This window comes from Geotrypetes seraphini, chromosome 10 (genome assembly GCF_902459505.1).
Source record: "Geotrypetes seraphini chromosome 10, aGeoSer1.1, whole genome shotgun sequence".
Lineage (NCBI taxonomy): Eukaryota > Metazoa > Chordata > Amphibia > Gymnophiona > Dermophiidae > Geotrypetes > Geotrypetes seraphini.
The window spans coordinates 48,191,011-48,208,503 of NC_047093.1; the positions used below are offsets into that span (position 1 = coordinate 48,191,011).

General features: G+C 43.7%; 1 protein-coding gene across 1 annotated transcript in view; it reads left to right on the forward strand.

Moving 5' to 3' along the window:
- Positions 1–17,493, forward strand: part of LOC117367941 (collagen alpha-1(XXVII) chain B-like) — a 299,681-nt gene that overhangs the window by 159,023 nt on the left and 123,165 nt on the right. Inside the window, exons 23-27 of the mRNA XM_033961061.1 lie at positions 2,741–2,794; positions 4,336–4,380; positions 5,636–5,689; positions 8,439–8,492; positions 15,819–15,872. Coding sequence (XP_033816952.1) covers positions 2,741–2,794; positions 4,336–4,380; positions 5,636–5,689; positions 8,439–8,492; positions 15,819–15,872 — 261 coding nt within the window. The remainder of the gene's footprint in view (positions 1–2,740; positions 2,795–4,335; positions 4,381–5,635; positions 5,690–8,438; positions 8,493–15,818; positions 15,873–17,493) is intronic.

Genomic DNA, 17,493 nt, shown 5'->3' on the forward strand with positions numbered 1-17,493 from the left:
GGTACATTAGATAGATTGTGAGCTCACTGGGACAGATAGGGAAAATGCTTGACGTATCTGCATGTTAATCACGTTGAGTGTGGTTGTATAACTACAAAAAAGCAGTATACCAGTCCTTTTCCCTTTCTTAGTAGGGCAGCATAGCTATCTGAGTGTACTGACAAGTCTCCTGCCTCTGCTGCTGTTCCTATCTCGACAGCATAAATAAAACTCCATTTGCTAGTTAAATTTGATGGTTTTCTGGGTAGCCATTTAAAAGGATTGATGCTAATACTCTTCTTTGTGGTAGGCCATTCCTTTGTAGTCAGCATGAGCTGTGCTTTCCTCTAATTTCAACACAGAGGTGGTGGTTTTCAGTATGGATTTGGATCATCTGTGACAGTTGTGTAGCCATGGGTGGGCCCGGGTGGGCACAGACCCACTTACTTTGGATTGGGCCTACCCAGCAGTGATGTGGCTGGCAGGGATCCACCAGTTGAAGACTCTCAGCATTCAGTAAATGGTACCCAAAGTTAGGCAGCATTAAGATTAAGCTACTTTTATAGAATAGTACTTAGAAAGGATTCCTTTGGCCAGCTTTGGGCATGAGGACCAGGGCCAGCTCAAGGGACTGTGGTGCCCTGCACCAGCTTTTGCATTGGCATCCCCCACCCGTGTCATCTCTCTCCTTTCTCCTCCCCTCCTCTCCCCACCTGTTATCTGGTTTCTCCTTCTCTCTTTCAAGTCTCTCCCCCAGTCCAGCATCTATCCCTCTAGAAGTTTGAAAGTAGTCCAGATTGGGATTTTGATACCCTTTATCACCAATGCCTTGATCCAGAGCTTCTTCTAGTCCATAGGTTGAGCCAGCCCTGATGAGGACTTACATCTAATGAAACCTGATATAAATCCTCATGCCCAACTAATGGCAGTTGGGCTCACAAATCCAAGTATTCTATATCATCACACCTAAGTTCTGGGAACGCCCCTGACCCGCTCAATCCCATCTCATGGCCACACCACCTTATGAGTTGCTTGCTATGATACTAAAGCAAATATGTGCACAAATGCAAATTGATGCCATTTAAATGCCAATTAACCCCAGTGGAGGAGTGGCCTAGTGGTCTTAATTAATTTCCGAAAACTGCAATAGGATAACATAGCTTGCTGAATACATTTACCTAACCAAGATTGTTGCCTACCAGCTTGAAATCCTAGGGTCCTATCTAAGAAGGTCTTATATCTACACCCATTAATTTTTGGATAAGCAAATAAGTAGAAGTTTCTAGTTTCTCTTGATGGTCTATGCAACACAAAATGAGGAAAAAGGTAAACTGGAGACAATCCCGAAATCAGCTTAAAGCAGATACAAGAAAATTTGAATAATACTCTTGCCTCCAAAGTAGTATATAACTGCTAAAAATAAATAAACAAACAAACAATTGACTACAGGCAGTTCCCGAGTTACAGACGCCCAACTTAAATACGACTCGTACTTAAGAACGCGCTTGTGGTTACATTTGATTTCACTGAGCAGTCTTTCTAGTGTCATAGACTCACAAACAAACAGTTGACTACAGGCTGTTCCCGAGTTACAGACGCCCAACTTAAGTACAACTCGTACTTAAGAACGCACTTGCGGTTTCATTTGATTTCACTGAGCAGTTTTCCAGTGTCATAGACTCCTATACTTCTCCTATAGCAGATTCAGGAATGAGACAGAAAGAAGAGGGGCAGGCAGTGAGACAGAAAGAAGGGGGGCAGGGAGACAAAGAAAGAAGGTGCTCGGTATGGACGGTGAAAAGTGCACCGGCATTTTAAAAGCTTAAAAGCTTTCAGTCTGCCTGCACCACGCATGCGCAATTGCCTTCCCACCCGGCGAGGGCTCGCAGTACCTCAGTTCCGTAAGCAAGCTAAGAAGCCAATCAGGGAAGGTGGGAGGGATGTTTGCTGTCTTCGGAAAACACCTGTTAAGGTAAGTAACTGTGCTTTATCCTAGGACAAGCAGGTAGCATATTCTCACATGTGGGACTCCCTAGATTACTGCAAAGGGATGGAGGAAGAGTTGACCATTAAGAAGAAAATAAATTCTGTAATACTGCTTGGCCAAAATAACCATCTCGTCTGGAATAGGAGTCTAGAAAATAGTGAGATGTGAAAGTGTGGATTGAGGACCAAGTGGCTGCTTTGCAAATTTCATCAATAGGAGTGTTCTTAATGGCCACATTAAGAACAGTGTGTGGTTATGCAATACTGTACCTTAGAGGGAACACTGGTACTAGGGACAGTTGGCCCTTTTGACGGCTGGAAGCAGAGATAAGCAACAAGAATCTTAAAATGTACAAGTTCTGAGTTACATACAAATCTGACTTCAAGTTTCAAGTTTATTTAAAATTTCTTATACCGCCCAATCAACCTTCTGGCCGGTGTACAAAATCATAAAAACATACTTTGGCTAAAATACAAAGATAAGATGACAGGTCATTACCAGGAATAACAATGATATTCGGAGACAATTTAAAACAAAGACAAACGGGAACAAAAAGGTAAAAGGGGAAGAACTACAATTAACACAGTAGAAGAAAACATTTAGAGAAAACCTGGGGACTGCCTGTAACTAATTTGCGCGGTATCTAGGATCTGCACTCAACTTTGGGCAACCTATATAGAATCCAGGGATAAGTGTGAAAATGTGCATGCAAGATTGTAAAATGAGAGGGTATACACTTAGCTTTCTCTCTCATCAGTGTCTTTCTTTTTTCAGGGGCCACCTGGCAGGAAAGGGTTCCCGGGTAAAATTGGTCCAGATGGCCCAGAGGTAAAAAGACAAGTTTGAGATGTTCAAGCAAAGCGGATAATAGCCTTGCACAAAATAGGGCAGTGAATGTGATCTTTGAAAGAAGAGGACTGGTCATGTCAGCTTTTAATTTTGAGTGCTGCCAGATAATTATTCTATTTACTTACATTTTAGCACTTGTGGTGTATGATATGGTCATAACTTTTGGAGGTGTAAATAAATGGCAGGGGAATTATGTATTCAGTTTCAGAATAGTTCTTCGTAATATCTCCCCTTAAAAACCATTACATGAAACATACAAGATGATGAGGGTGCTGAGCTACTAAGGGCTGTGGATAGGGAAGGAAACGGAGAAAGTGCTAAGTCACTAAGGCAGCACTTATCAAACTTTCTGTGGCCATGGCTCCATTTGCATAGCCACAGAAAATCCTGTAGGCACAGGTCATTGGCATCTGTATGAAGAGTCCACCCAGGTCATGACCCCAAGCATGGTTTGGAATGTTCTGCACCAAGGGCTAAATTCTGTAAGCAGCGCCTACATCAGTGGCCGCCTACAAAAATGCCGCCGATTGTGTGTCCATCACACTAGGGTGCCGTTTGCAGAATCGCGGCTACCGTTAAACATAGATGCCGATAATGTAGGCCAGGGTTTAGAAGACCTACATTTCCAGTGGCTATGTTTGATGAGAATCATGTCTACAGAGGGTACATTGACAATAGCGCGCAGGACAATTGCGCCTCGGCAATTCTGCTCCGTCAAACGGGAGCGGAATTGTTGGGGCGCAATTGTAAGTGTAGTGGGGGCAGCAGACTTCTAAGTCAGAGCGTGTCGGCATGGCAAGTGTAGTGGGGGGGGGTCCGAAGTGCGTCGAAGGCATCTCTCCTCAGAGAGCGTCGGGGAGCACAAGAGTGCATCAGCAAAAGCGCGAGAGCGCATCATTGTAAGTGTAGTGGGGGTTCCCCCACCCCTTCCCCCTCAGAGCGTATCGGCAAATGTCATGGGGGGTTCCTCCCCCACACACACACACTTCCTCTGAGTGTGTTGGCAAAAGGAACTTAGGGCACGCATTTGTCCTGCGTGCAAATTTTAGGGCGGAATTGTCCTGTGCACATTTGACGGGTCACCCTACAGAGGCGTCTAGCAGCACCTAAGGTCATTTCTGACAAACTATGTCTACTTTGACCTTAGGCGCCATTAGACACTTCTATATATGCGATTACGGAACATTTTAAAAAATGACATTTTCATTGGTTTTCAATGATATGGTCAATTACCATACCAATTAACACCAATTAAAATGATTAAGTTAGGAAGCAGTAGGGTGCCTACCGCTATGCGGCTCTGAGAATTTGGGCCCAAGGGCTCAGTGGAAAGGAGAGCTTTGGGAGGGAGGGGAATGGAGAGAGTGCTGAACCACTGAAGGTTGGAAGAAATGCTTCACCTAGAATGGGGAAAGAGAATTCTGGATATGTAACCTGAAGGAGTGAACTTCAGTACCTGGTGTCAGCAAAGAGAAGCATCAGTCCAGGCACAACTTATTAACACTCCTTCTTTTCATCAGGGTGAACCAGGAGATACAGGCAAGGCAGGAACTACTGGTGAACAGGTAGGGGGTCAATTTTCTAACAGAATTTTACCTATACCGGTGGCCAGTAAACATAGGGGGAATTAAATAAATTGTATCAAAAATTAGGTGCTGGATGGATCTGGTCTAGCCTAGCATTCTACTAAAGGTACTCTGCACGGAAAGCCCTGTACAGAATACTAACACCTTCTTTGGCGCCTTGAAAATCAGTTTAAAACGGTGTTTTTCACTTAGCTTGGGCGCCTACCAGCGCCGTTTATAGAATATAGCCCAAAAAGGCTAATTAGATTTGCTCATGTCATATCGCATCATCTATACCCCGTCCCTAGGATATAATAGAAATTTATCGACTGCACATACAGAGTTTGAATCAGTGCTTCCAAAAATCAAACATACCAATAGTGCAGTGTATCGTGAACCTTGTGCCGCAGCAAGATTTCAGGTGTGCCATGAAACGCCGGTGAGGAGGAGAGGCGCCGGCTGACTACTTACAGGATGTGCCTCTTGTGGTGAGAGGCACATAGGCAGTCAGCTGGCACCGGTACCTCTCCTCCAGTACCCCTTCCCCCACCACCGGTATAGTAATAGCAGGCTCTGCACATGCATGGACATCGATGTGATATCACACATTTGCATGACACCATTGCATCAACATCTCCACATTTCTGGATGCCCTCTTGCCGCGGCACTGAGTTTAGTGTGCCACAGCTTCGGAAAGTTTGCGGGACACTGCAATATTGGAGTAACCCAGAAACAGTAAAAAAAATAAAAAAAATGCACATCTCAAAATAAGTAGTGAGAACTTCTCTTTGCTGTGGCTAATCAGTCAAAGCTCACTCGAACATGGAGGGGCTCAACAGAGCTCCATTTTGGAGAATCTCCTCTAGAACCATGCCACGATCAGATGAGAATAGAAAGTCCAGAAATGTTTACATTCTCAAACATATGGGAACTATGAGAATCCGGAGGCGTATCACATAAAGAAATCTACCAATGTTCCATTATGCTTGATATGAAACCTCATTTGTTTTTGGTTTTTAATTGCATAAAGAAAAACAGTACAAATTATAGTGATATAGTGACATAAATGACGTTTATTACACACAAGCAGGATATGGTTTGTTTGTTTTTTTCCAAACACGGAAGCACAGTTTTGTGGGCACTAACATTGTGGAGGAAATGGTGGCACACTGTCAAGTTGATGTAGCTTGGTAAATAAAATGATTTTAAGAGCAAAATTTATTTTGAAATTTTATGTATATGTTTATGTTCACAGGGGCTTGTAGGATTTATCGGGCCAGTAGGAGAGACTGGTATAGCAGGCGAAAAGGTACATTACATTAGTGACTTTTATTCCGCCGTTACCTTGCGGTTGAAGACATATTACATAAGAGCTTATCTGGACATTTCCAGAACAGTTACAGAGTTGAGTGGGTTACTTTGGGGGATTGAAATGCTTCCTGCGGAGTTAGTTTGTCTTGATGGATTTCTTGTTTTTATTTCTTTTCTGAAAGTTTTGTAGTCTGGTGTCGTGATCAGTAGATTGGAGAGTTGGTGGTCTAGTTTCATTGCCTGCGTGGCCACTGTATGAAGGACTTACCATTAGAGGTGATATTTTGCTGCCCCAAAAATTAGTCTTTCTGTTTTGAGGGACAGCCGAATTAACTCCAGAAAGATTTGAAAGTGGGCTAAATCCCCAGGTTGGTTCTCCTTAATAATGTGAAACCACCTGGCCACCCTGTGGGGGAGAATGACAAAAACCCAGGGCCGGTATAAGGCTAACAAGTTTGCTAAGCCATCCTAAGCATTGCACACACAGACACACACCCTCAACTAACATTACGGCTCCTATACTCCCTCTGAAATGTTGATAATTATATTAAACCATCATAATACTAACACTACTCCTAAAAACAGTCCTGTAAAGAGTCACATAATTAAGTGCACACAGGAAACAAGAGTAGGGAGGTGCTGCAGGATCAACAAAGGAAGATCCAAAATTTATTTATTTAATTAATTTTCTATCCCTGTTTTCCCCAAAGAGCTCAGAATGGGTTACAGCAGACATGTCAAACTCTGGCCCGCGGGTTTGACCCACCAGACAATTTCAGATTTCCCCTAAAGCTGGCCCTCCAGTACAAACGCTGCATCATCTGTAGGTGCACGTGGCCTGCAGAGGATCGCTGATCAGCTGTAGCGATCCTAGCAGGCCGCCGTAGCCTCAGCGGCACGGTCCCTGTACAATGTGGAACCGCGCCAGAGGGAACGTGCAGCTGGGGCTACGGCGGCCTGCTAGGATCACTGCAGCCAACCAGCGATCCTACACAGGCCTCGTGAACCTACAGATGATGTGATGTGGATATTGTTTTTTAAAGTAGGGACGAATTTTTGCGGCAAACAAAGTCAAGCCAGTTTTAAAGATCCATTGTTCTGCATTTTATGCCAGGAGTGCAACATGGATGTTACAAGCTGAAACGACTGACTACACTTTGTATTAAATGTTTATCTTTCTCTTATAGTTTAAGCTTTCAGAAATCCAAAATGCAGGCATTGATATACTAATATCGAGCCTATTGTAGCATGTTAATTCTTTTTTAAAATACTTGTTGGACACTGTGCATTTATGTTTTTGTGGAAATAAAGATTTGGGATTGCAAAAAAAAAAAAAAAAAAGTAGGGGCGGCATGGGGTTGGAGATGTTGTAACCTTATACTACTACTAAGACTAAGCCTAAGTCACTTAGGGGTCCCTTTTTTAAGGTGCACATTTAGCGCACGCTAAATCATTTAGCGTACCTTAATAAAAGGACTCCTAAGTATCTTAATAAAAAATTTGGCCTGCGACTTAGCCTTTTTTTTCAGATTTCAGCCCCTTTTATGATTGAGTTTGACGCCCCTGGGCTACAGGTTAAAGCAGACATGGGCAACTCTGGTCTTCAAAAGCCGGAATCCAGTCGGGATTTCAGGATTTTCCCAATCAATATGCATGAGATCTATTTGGATTGGATTCCGTCCCTCGAGGACCAGAGTTGCCCACGTCTGGGTTAAGCATACATAAAATACAGTTAACAGGTTACTGTGTATTTGCAGAGCACTGTTTTGTGCTTGTATTGCTGCTTGTACTTTGTTATGCTTCTAATAAAAATTCATTAAGTGAAAAAAAACCCCAACAGGTTACAATTTGCCATAATTGCAGTACAAGTTTACGATACAAGTTTTTATCCTAACTCGATACATACTAGGGGTCTAATACCAATATACATAATATACAGTTCATAGGTTACAATTTGTCTTAGTTATCCTTAAAGTGCAAGTTTTTCAATACAAGTTATTATTCTAACTTGACACACATTATAACGGGGCGGGGATGGGTAGAACTGGGCGGGCCTGGGGGGGCGGGTCAGGGATCTGGATTTTCTGTTTAGAAAAATCTGGTAATCCTACCTCCAAAGGCCCTGACAGTACTGATCTGAATTTGATTGGCTGAACAGCATCTGCCTGTTGCTTGCTTAACCAATCAAATTCAGTGCTGTGCCCTCATGGCCTTTAGGGGGTGGACCGAATCTCCTGAAAGCCCTGACCGCACATCACTGACTGTATTCAGGGCCAGCGCCCGCACATCTAAGTGACCAAATAGGACCACTGATATTCTGCTGCCTGTCCCTGAACCTTGTGGCTGATGCATTTAATGCATACGTTGCGGTCTTCACCTGATCAGTTTTTGTAGTGTTTAGCTCTTTGATGGTTTTCAAGTCCTCATTTTTTTTTCCTGATTAGGCACTGCTTTGTGGATAGAGTTTAATATACTGTATAAGTCTTTTGGGGCTAAACAATAGGAAAAGCTATGGGTTTACGGGGTGCTCCCTTTAAGTGCATGTATACTCGTGTCCCATCAGACCAGTAATAGCTCAGATCCTTCTCTGAAAAGTATCATAATATACTTACACTAAAAGCACTTAAATATTTTATTATGGGAGTATGTGAAAATGTATTCCAAAATATTTAAATGCAATGTGTACTGGATCCTAATGCTGTGTCCATGCGTTCTTGATGTCGTGTTTTATTTCTGTCCTGTTTAAGGGTGATCGTGGTGAGGCTGGACCACCTGGGCCTCCTGGAGTCAAGGGGTCGATGGTAAGGAGTAAGTCTTCATCTTCTTGCTTTGAAAATGAGAGATGAGGGCAGGGATAGGTCACATAACATCTACTGAGTCATCTTTGACATGAGCCCACCTAAGGATAGAGAAGTGGCCTAGTTTAATGCAGAGAAATGTCAAGACTTTTCTGTGAATGTATGCATTAACGTGAAAGAGGAACAGAAGGGTAAGCACAAAACAGACAGGTCTCCACAGGGCCATAAGTAAGGGAGGATGAGAGGGGTAGCTAAGCGGAGTACAAGCCATTTGGGTGCAAATTGTAACTCTACCCCAGGTTAGTTCCTGTAATTCAACTCTTTGGACAGGAACCCAACAATGTAGTGTGGTCTTCATCATAAGGCGTATGGGGACAGACTTAATGATCTCAATCTGTATGCTTTGGAGGAAAGGTGGGCAAGGGGAGATATGATAGAGACATTTAAATACATACGCGCATGAGTCAGGTCTCTTTCATTTGAAAGGAAACTCTGCAATGAGAGGGCATAGGATGAAGTTAAGAGGTGATATGCACCGGAGTAATCTAAGGAAATACTTTTTTATAAAAAGGGTGGTAGATGCATGGAACAGTCTCCCGGAAGAGGTGGTGGAGACAGAGACTGTGTCAGAATTCAAAAGGGCCTGGGATAGGCACGTGGGTCTCTCAGAGAGAGAAAGAGATAATGGTTACTACGGATGGGCAAAGTAGATGGGCCATTTGGCCTTTATCTGCCATCATGTTTCTATGTTTCCTTTTCCAAAGAAGGAGTGAGACACTGTTTGCATGCTATTTTTAAAGACTTACTGTAGATATATGTTCCATCATTTGCTTATTAAACAAGAGTTTTCCTGGCTAATGTATAGGTTTCCCTGCATAATGTAATCCAGTAGGCATTTCATACAGCTTGTCTAACTCTCTACGGTAGAGACCCCAACTGATAGACATTAATCTGCCCTTCTGTCCTTTAATTATTCAATGAAACAGTCTTGTTTTTAAATTTCATATTTATTAAATTTCAACTATGAAACCCAAGCATCCACTTGCAAAAGGAAAAATAAAGGTTCCTCAAACATTATACAGACCATCATAATAAAAATGAATGCAAAATAATAAAAAGAAATGATATCCTCTGTTACATTATGGGGCTCATAATAATAAAAAAAAGTCTACAAAGTGGCATAAATGGGTACTTGGACGATCAAAAAGCCTGATCGTCCAAGTACCCATAACCAAAGCTGGTTTTAGATGTATCTAAAACCAGCTTAGACCTTTCCTCTGCCTCTAAACGCATAGAGCGAAAAGAGGTGTTTTTAGATGAGGGGACAGGACGGGAGGTAGGCCAACCTACGCTTGTACAGCAGGTATAACCAAACCAAGCCTGGGTCAACCGGAATAGGCCCACTTGCCTTAGGCCCCTCCTGTGGGTGGGGCCTTAGGCACATGGGCTGGGTTGTGCCCATGTGCCTAAGACCCTGCCCACAGGAGGGGCCTAAGGCAACTGGGCCTATTCTGGTTGGCCCAGGTGTCACAGGCCCCACCTGTGGGCGGGTTTGAGGCGCCTGGGCCAATCAGGCCCTAAGGCTCGCTATTCTGAGGATGGCGGGCCTTCAGGACGGACAGGCTTGGGACCAGTCCATCAGGCCAACTTTCTTAAGGTGTGTGGGGGTGGGGTCATGGGGTTGATGGGGGGTCTCACGGATCGGCGGGCGGGGAGGTATTCAGGGGGGGCGATCGTGGGAGCGGGGGGCCCGGCTGTGGAGGGGCTGCGTTGGGCAGGAGGGCCCGGGATCCCTCCTGCCTGTATTTTAGTGAGGGTGGGGGGGGGTAGGGGGATCACTGGGGCAGGAGGGCTTGGGCTCCCTCCTGCCCCGATCATATCAGGGGGTGAGGGTTGTTCAGGCCAGAGGGCTTGGGCTCCCTCCTGCTCCGATCGTGTCAGGAAGGGTGGGGGTTGTTCGGGCAGGAGGGCTTGGGCTCCCTCTGATCGTGTCAGGAGGGGTGGGGAGTTGCCAGGTAGGAGGACCTGGGCTCCCTCCTGCCCAATCTGATTGGGGAGGGGGGTTGATCCGATCAAGGGAGGGTGGATCGCGGTAGGAGAGATTGGCTATCTTTCCTGCCGTGATCATTGATTGGGGGGGTGAATTCTGTAATCGGTGTTCTTTTTGACAGACACCGGTTACAAAATCCAGCTTTTAGGCGAAGGACTGGCTCCTCCTTCGCCTAAAAGCTCTTGTGTTGGGCGTTTGGGACTTAGGCTTTTTTTTGGTCGATTATATGTTGTTAGTGTAGACGTAGTGGTGGTCTGGGCGTTTAAACAGCTGAACATAGAGGCAGGCCATTATTTTTTTTAAAAACCTCCTTTTGGATGTGTTTTTTTTTTTTGAGAAAGGACATTGTCCCTGCTTCTTCTTTCAGCGTTTAGGGCCTAAGCCAAAAGGGAACTTAGACTTTTTTTTATTATGCCCCTCCACGCCTCAAATCATTCAGGAGGGAAAAAAAAGAAAGATATGGAGATTCAAGAAACAAAATGTAACTAGTAGTAAGGTATTCACGGGGGATAGGGGCAGAGCTGGACCGCGAAGTGTGAAAAACCACGAAAAACTTCTCGTCCGAGATGTTGAAGCTTCAAGCCTAGCCAAAGCTCCTCATATCAAGTCTAGCATGTCCTCAGGTGCTCGAAGGGCTGCTGTGCTCCACTGACAGCCAGAATGCCATTCAAATTCCCTCCCGTTCCTGGTTACATCTTCTTCCTGACTGTTCTGCTAAAGGCACTGCCTAAAGTTCCTGTTCCCTCCATTAGGATAATTAGATGCACTGCCTCAGTGATTTCAAAATGGTGAAAGCATGTCCAGAAAAACTGAACGATAAAATTCAAAAGCCTGGACACTTAAGAGTGTCATAATCAAAAGTGTGCCTAAGTCTGAGGTTGGAGACTGACTATGTAGATACTATGTACCAGTGGGAAGAGAGCAAATGACTCCTAAAAACGCTCAGAGAAGTGAAACTCTGAAGGGGAGGTGGATACCTTCCCTTGGGGCAAGAGTTTACCGTCCAGTCATTGCATTTTACTTTACAGAACTTCACTTTCTAGCCACTGGTAAAATTGTGAACAGTTTAAATAATTTATAAATTGACAAAAAATTGTTCAAAAAATTATACAAAAAGACTCTTGCTCATTGGAAACTATACACTTATCTGTGCAAGCTTTTTAAAGTTTTGTGGTTGTACAGGCTCTTAGGGGTCTCAACGCGGCCCCGTTTCGAATATTCTGCTTCAGGAGACCCGATGCTACACACTGTGACACCTCTGTTGTAACCACATTATTCCAAGAGATGATCTAAAATTACAAAAAATTTTATCATAAATACCACACACACTACTAAAATTTCAAATGTAATGCGGTGTGGGGAAATTTTACTGCCTCTAGGCAAAAATAGGAGAAGAAAGAAAGCACAATACACATACCGTTTTTTAACTTCAAAACCTCCAAACGACGGAGATCACTGCTCAACCCACCAATTTATACTACAGTGGGGAGGAGGGGTGACCTCCGACGGAACGTGATGACGTCATCACGTCAACAAGGTTATGAATGTAAGTGCATGTGAATCACTGTCAATACAAATAAAGGCTATTGAGAAAGTCTGTTGAAAAAACCTGTTGAGAAAACCTTTACTGTTGCTGAAAAATCGATACATATGTTGCAAAAGTGAATGAGTTAACAAGTACTGAAAAAAATATAGTCACAGAAAAGCTACCCACTCAATCTCATTATTCAGTCCATTAGGGTGAAGGGTGTTCAACTCAAAAATCCACCTTTGTTCCTTACGCCACAGAAGTTTAGGTATGTCACCCCCTCTAGATGTATTCACTGTGTCTAACACAGAAAATTTTAGATCCGCAATCTCATGTTGATGTTGAATCCAATGCTGCACCAGAGGCGCTTCAAGCGTGGCCGAATTGATCCTACTAATGTGCTCAACTATCCTGGTTTTGATGCTTCGGATTGTACAACCCACATATTTCAGCCCACAGGGGCATTGTATTATATATACAACTTGTTTGGTATTACAGTCTGAAACAGCAGAAGTGAGTCTCCTCTTGGTGGAAAGATTCATGTATTGTAAAGACACACTGTACTGGCACATTTTACAATGCCCACATACGGTGTGCCCCCCTGTGCTGATGCTGGTCTCTTGAGAAGGGTGTACAAACTGAGAATGCACCAAACGTTGTTTCAAATTCTGCTCTCTGGAAAATGCAAAACGCGGATGCTCCTGAAACTCTGGGTGATACTGCATGACATGCCAATGACGTTTGATAGTGCGTTTGATATGAAACGCCAGATGAGAGTAAGGTAAGACAAACACTAAAGGTTGCTCATCACTTTTTTGACGTGATTCTAATAGCAAAGTCCGGTTAACATACAACCCCCTCTTGTATGCTTTGTTGATAACAGAAACTGGGTACCCCTTGTCCTTAAACCTGACTTTCATAGCCTCTGCATGTAGAATATAATCCTGTGTAGAAGTGCACAATCTTCGAAGTCTCAAAAATTGGCCCGCAGGAATGTTATCTCTTAGATGTTTCGGATGGAAGCTATCATATTGCAAGAGGTTATTCCGGTCAGTGGGTTTCCGGTATAGGCTTGTTATAAACTGACCATTCCTTAACTGAATGCTGATGTCCAAGAAAGGCACTTGATGGTAATCTTTGGTCAAGGTAAATTGCAAATTAGCATCACAGCTATTCAACCATCCTAAAAATAAATACAATTCATCCATGGTGTCTGTCCATATTCCAAAAATGTCATCTATGTATCGTTTCCAACACACCAAATGTTGCCACTGTGTTGAAGGATATAAAAAGGTTTTTTCAAATTTGGATACATAGAGACAAGCTATGGACGGAGCCATTTTAGCTCCCATCGCTGTACCTTTAACTTGCACAGATAAGTGTATAGTTTCCAATGAGCAAGAGTCTTTTTGTATAATTTTTTGAACAATTTTTTGTCAATTTATAAATTATTTAAACTGTTCACAATTTTACCAGTGGCTAGAAAGTGAAGTTCTGTAAAGTAAAATGCAATGACTGGACGGTAAACTCTTGCCCCAAGGGAAGGTATCCACCTCCCCTTCAGAGTTTCACTTCTCTGAGCGTTTTTAGGAGTCATTTGCTCTCTTCCCACTGGTACATAGTATCTACATAGTCAGTCTCCTATTTATTATTTCATTCAATTTACTGACTAGTATTCACATATGAGTCCCTGTATGTTTTTCTAACTAAGTCTGAGGTTGGACATTTTGTGCAAGACGTCCACAAACCCAGTAGGAAAAATGTCCTGCATCTTGGGATGCAGTAGTAGGGGCAGAAGGCCCTGATTGGCTCAAAATGGCAATCCCAAGATGCATTGAGAGGGGGAAAGTCCTATCATTTCCAGTACATGGCCCTGAAGACAGGAGGGAGTGAGCATCCCTCTTATTGTTTTCTCATCCGAAGGTTCGGGGAGGGGCCCGGGGATGTGGGAAGGGGCCCTGGAATGTTGGGTAGATGGGGGGGGGGTGTAAATGTCAGGGGATGTTGGGGGAGGTCCAGGATATCAAGGGGGGAGGGGTGTAGGGCTCTGTGGCTCAGATGATCCTGGCAGGGGGAATCCCCATCAGCTGAATAGCCAGGAATCCCTAAAACTGTCTCAGCTGATGGGGATTTCTCTGCCGCTATCAGCTGATGGGAAGCCTATGGGTTTTGGAGGGTTTTTTATGCTCTTTGGGTGGTGGGAGGGGGTCTTGACCACTGGGGGAGTAAAGGGGAGCAGTCATGCCTTAAATACTCCAGTGGTCTTCATGTCAGTTTGGGCACCTTTGTGGAACTTAGATGCAGCTCAACAGATCTAATTGCCGGCATCTAAGTTCCCTTTAGGAAAGCTTTGATTATAGCTGGGATACGTCCAGGTTGAAGCCCGCTCGATTCCTGCCCGTAACACACCTCCCAACATGCCCCTTTGCTCTCTGGACACACAGCAACTTAGAAGTGCTGCTTCACGTCCAGAAAGTTGGTTTTGATTGTCGGCACTTGGACCTCCCTACTATTAGGACATCCAAGTGCCGACCTAGGCAGGTTTTTGGACGTTTTAAAGTTTTGATTATGAACCCCTTAGGCTGTAAGGCACATTTGTCCAGGCTTTTGAATTTTACCATGCAGTTTTTGTGGAGACGCTTTCACCACTTTGAAATCATGTCAAGTGCACGTTGATATTGATTTTGACATCGTGGATGTTTGGCTTCCTTTCTCGCTGCTGTTGGGTATTTCAGAGTCCTGATGCAGACATTGTAGCCTAAACGGAGGCCTGGGTTGAGTCAACAAAAAAGAATAAAGCGTTTTAGTCATCTCCACCATTATTAGCCAGCCATAACATATTTAGGTGAAATCTGTTTTTTATTAAGCAACAAACCACAACAGGTACAAACAGCAGGCAAAGTCATATGTAAAAACAGGGCTCCCCTCCCCCAAGAGGACTGGACTCTTATGTCCTCTCAGGTTACAAAACGCCCCACCCCCCTAATCCCCCCCAAAAGCAGACCCCTCCCAACACCCCCCCCCAAAACCCCCAAACCCCCCCACCCCCCAGCTCAGACAGCCATAACATATTTAATTTGCCAATCTCCAAATTTATCTTATTGGTTGTATGTTATGCTTACATTTGGTCATATTTATTATTGTTATGGTTAATACAATATAAGTTGTTTATGTCAAGCTGTACCCATTGTATACCACCTTGGGTGATCTTTCCATAACAGCAGTTAATAAACTTCAATAAACAAATTTATTTTTATTAGGATTTATTTACCACCTTTTTGAAAGTTTTCACTCAAGACGGTGTACAGCAGGAATAAGTCGAATATAAGCAATAGACAATTACAGCAGTAATGTCAACACAATATACAATAAAGCAATATAATAGCCTAGGATATAAGCAAAGATGGAGCATATAGATAGATATACCAGAGTAGCAGGAGTAACAAAATAAGGGGACTCATTTATAAGCAAAGATGGAGCATATAATAATAATAATTTTATTTTGTATACCGCCATACCCAGAAAGTTCTAGGCGGTTCACAACAATTAAATTGAGATACAAACAGTGCAAATCATTAAAAATCAACAAGTTATATAGATAGATATACCAGAGTAGCAGGAGTAACAAAATAAGGGGACTCATTTAAACAATTTGCACATGAAGTCCGAATGGTACTTTGAAAATTCTTAGCTAGGGTAGGAGTGGATAAATAAAATACCCTGGTTTCACATCAGTTCTTTCTTTCTTTAGGGTCACCCTGGCCGCCCAGGTGAAATTGGCTCCCCAGGACCTCCAGGAATAGCAGTAAGTAGCCCAGCATCCCGTCTTCACGGAGGCCAATCCAGGTCACAAATACCTGACAAAAACCCAAATAGTAGCAATACTGAGTCAGCAAAAGGTCTATAGCGGGGGTCTCAAAGTCCCTCCTTGAGGGCCGCAATCCAGTCGGGTTTTCATGATTTCCACAATGAATATGCATGTGATCTATGTGCATGCACTGCTTTCAATGCATATTCATTGGGGAAATCCTGAAAACCCGACTGGATTGTGGCCCTCAAGGAGGGACTTTGAGATCCCTGGTCTATAGCATTCAGCATACTGCCTCCTCCTAGAAAATGAGATGTCCCTCCCCTTCTCCCCACACGTACCAAGATCTGTGCTAGAAATACTTCATCTGTAGACTAGATACGGCAGGAGCCCTATTTTCTGGTTGCAGGTATTTCTCATTGATCAGTTTTCTTTACTCATGAAACAGAAGAGTGAAATATGATTTTGTAAAATTCTTTCTTACCTGTTCTCTTCCAAACCATTGTACTTTCTTCTTTCCAACATGTTTCATGAATAATTAGGCGAATGAAAGGGGAACTTGATTTATTTTAAAGAACTGTTAGAAAATCAGTATTCATTGCAACAAAACCAAAATAAAAATGATCATTTCTGCATGATACAATGACTGGACATTTTCAATATACAGTGGTACCTTGGTTTACAAGTACACCGGTTTGCGAGTGTTTTGCAAGACGAGCAAAACATTCGCAAAATCGATGCCTCGGAAACCGAGAATCTCAGAGACAGCGAGAACTCGAAGGCCTTGAGCATGCGCAGATGCTCAAGGCCCAGCAAAAAGAAGACGGCAGATCTTCGGGCACCGGCATGTCCTGTAAGCAATGTGTTCGGGTGGGTGGATGGGTGCGTGGGGGATGTCAGATTGCAGCGCGGGGGGGGAGCGACACGAGCGGGGGGGTGGGGATGGCAGATCACACCGGGGGGGGGCCTTTGTAAGTGGGGGAGCAATGCCAGTTCTCGGGGGGGAGAGGGTTAGAGCAGCACCGCTGGCCTCAGGGGGTGGGGGTGGGTGGGAACATATCAAGCGAGTTTCTCTTAGTTCCTATGGGGAAACTCGCTTTGATATACGAATACTTTGGTTTATGAGCATGCTTCTGGAACGAATTATGCTCGTAAACCAAGGTTCCACTGTGCTGTACATGGTTTGGAAGTTGCTGCACATTAACTACATTTTAGAGTGATGTGGGGTAATTACAACAATTTCTCCTAAAGTTCACAAGTCATTTTTATTGCAGACTTCAAAGTGAAAGTAATGTGTAATTTTACTTTGAAAATTGTTCAAAGAAAACTCCTACCCACATTAGCAACTACTAATTTGTATGCATGGTTTTACTGAAGAACATTGTCACACATATGTGAAAACCTCTCCAACCCAAATCCCCAGAAATGTCTTCTCAAACTGCAAGCATTTGGCCTAGATTCACTAAGGGCACGGATTGGATCCGATCCGTGAGGGATCCGATCGGATATGTGTCCGGCGTGCTGATTCACGAATCGCCCTCATGCAGATGAGGGCGATCAGAATCACCCCCCCCCAACCAAGTGCCCGGATCGTTCTATAGCAATCCCGACGCATGCG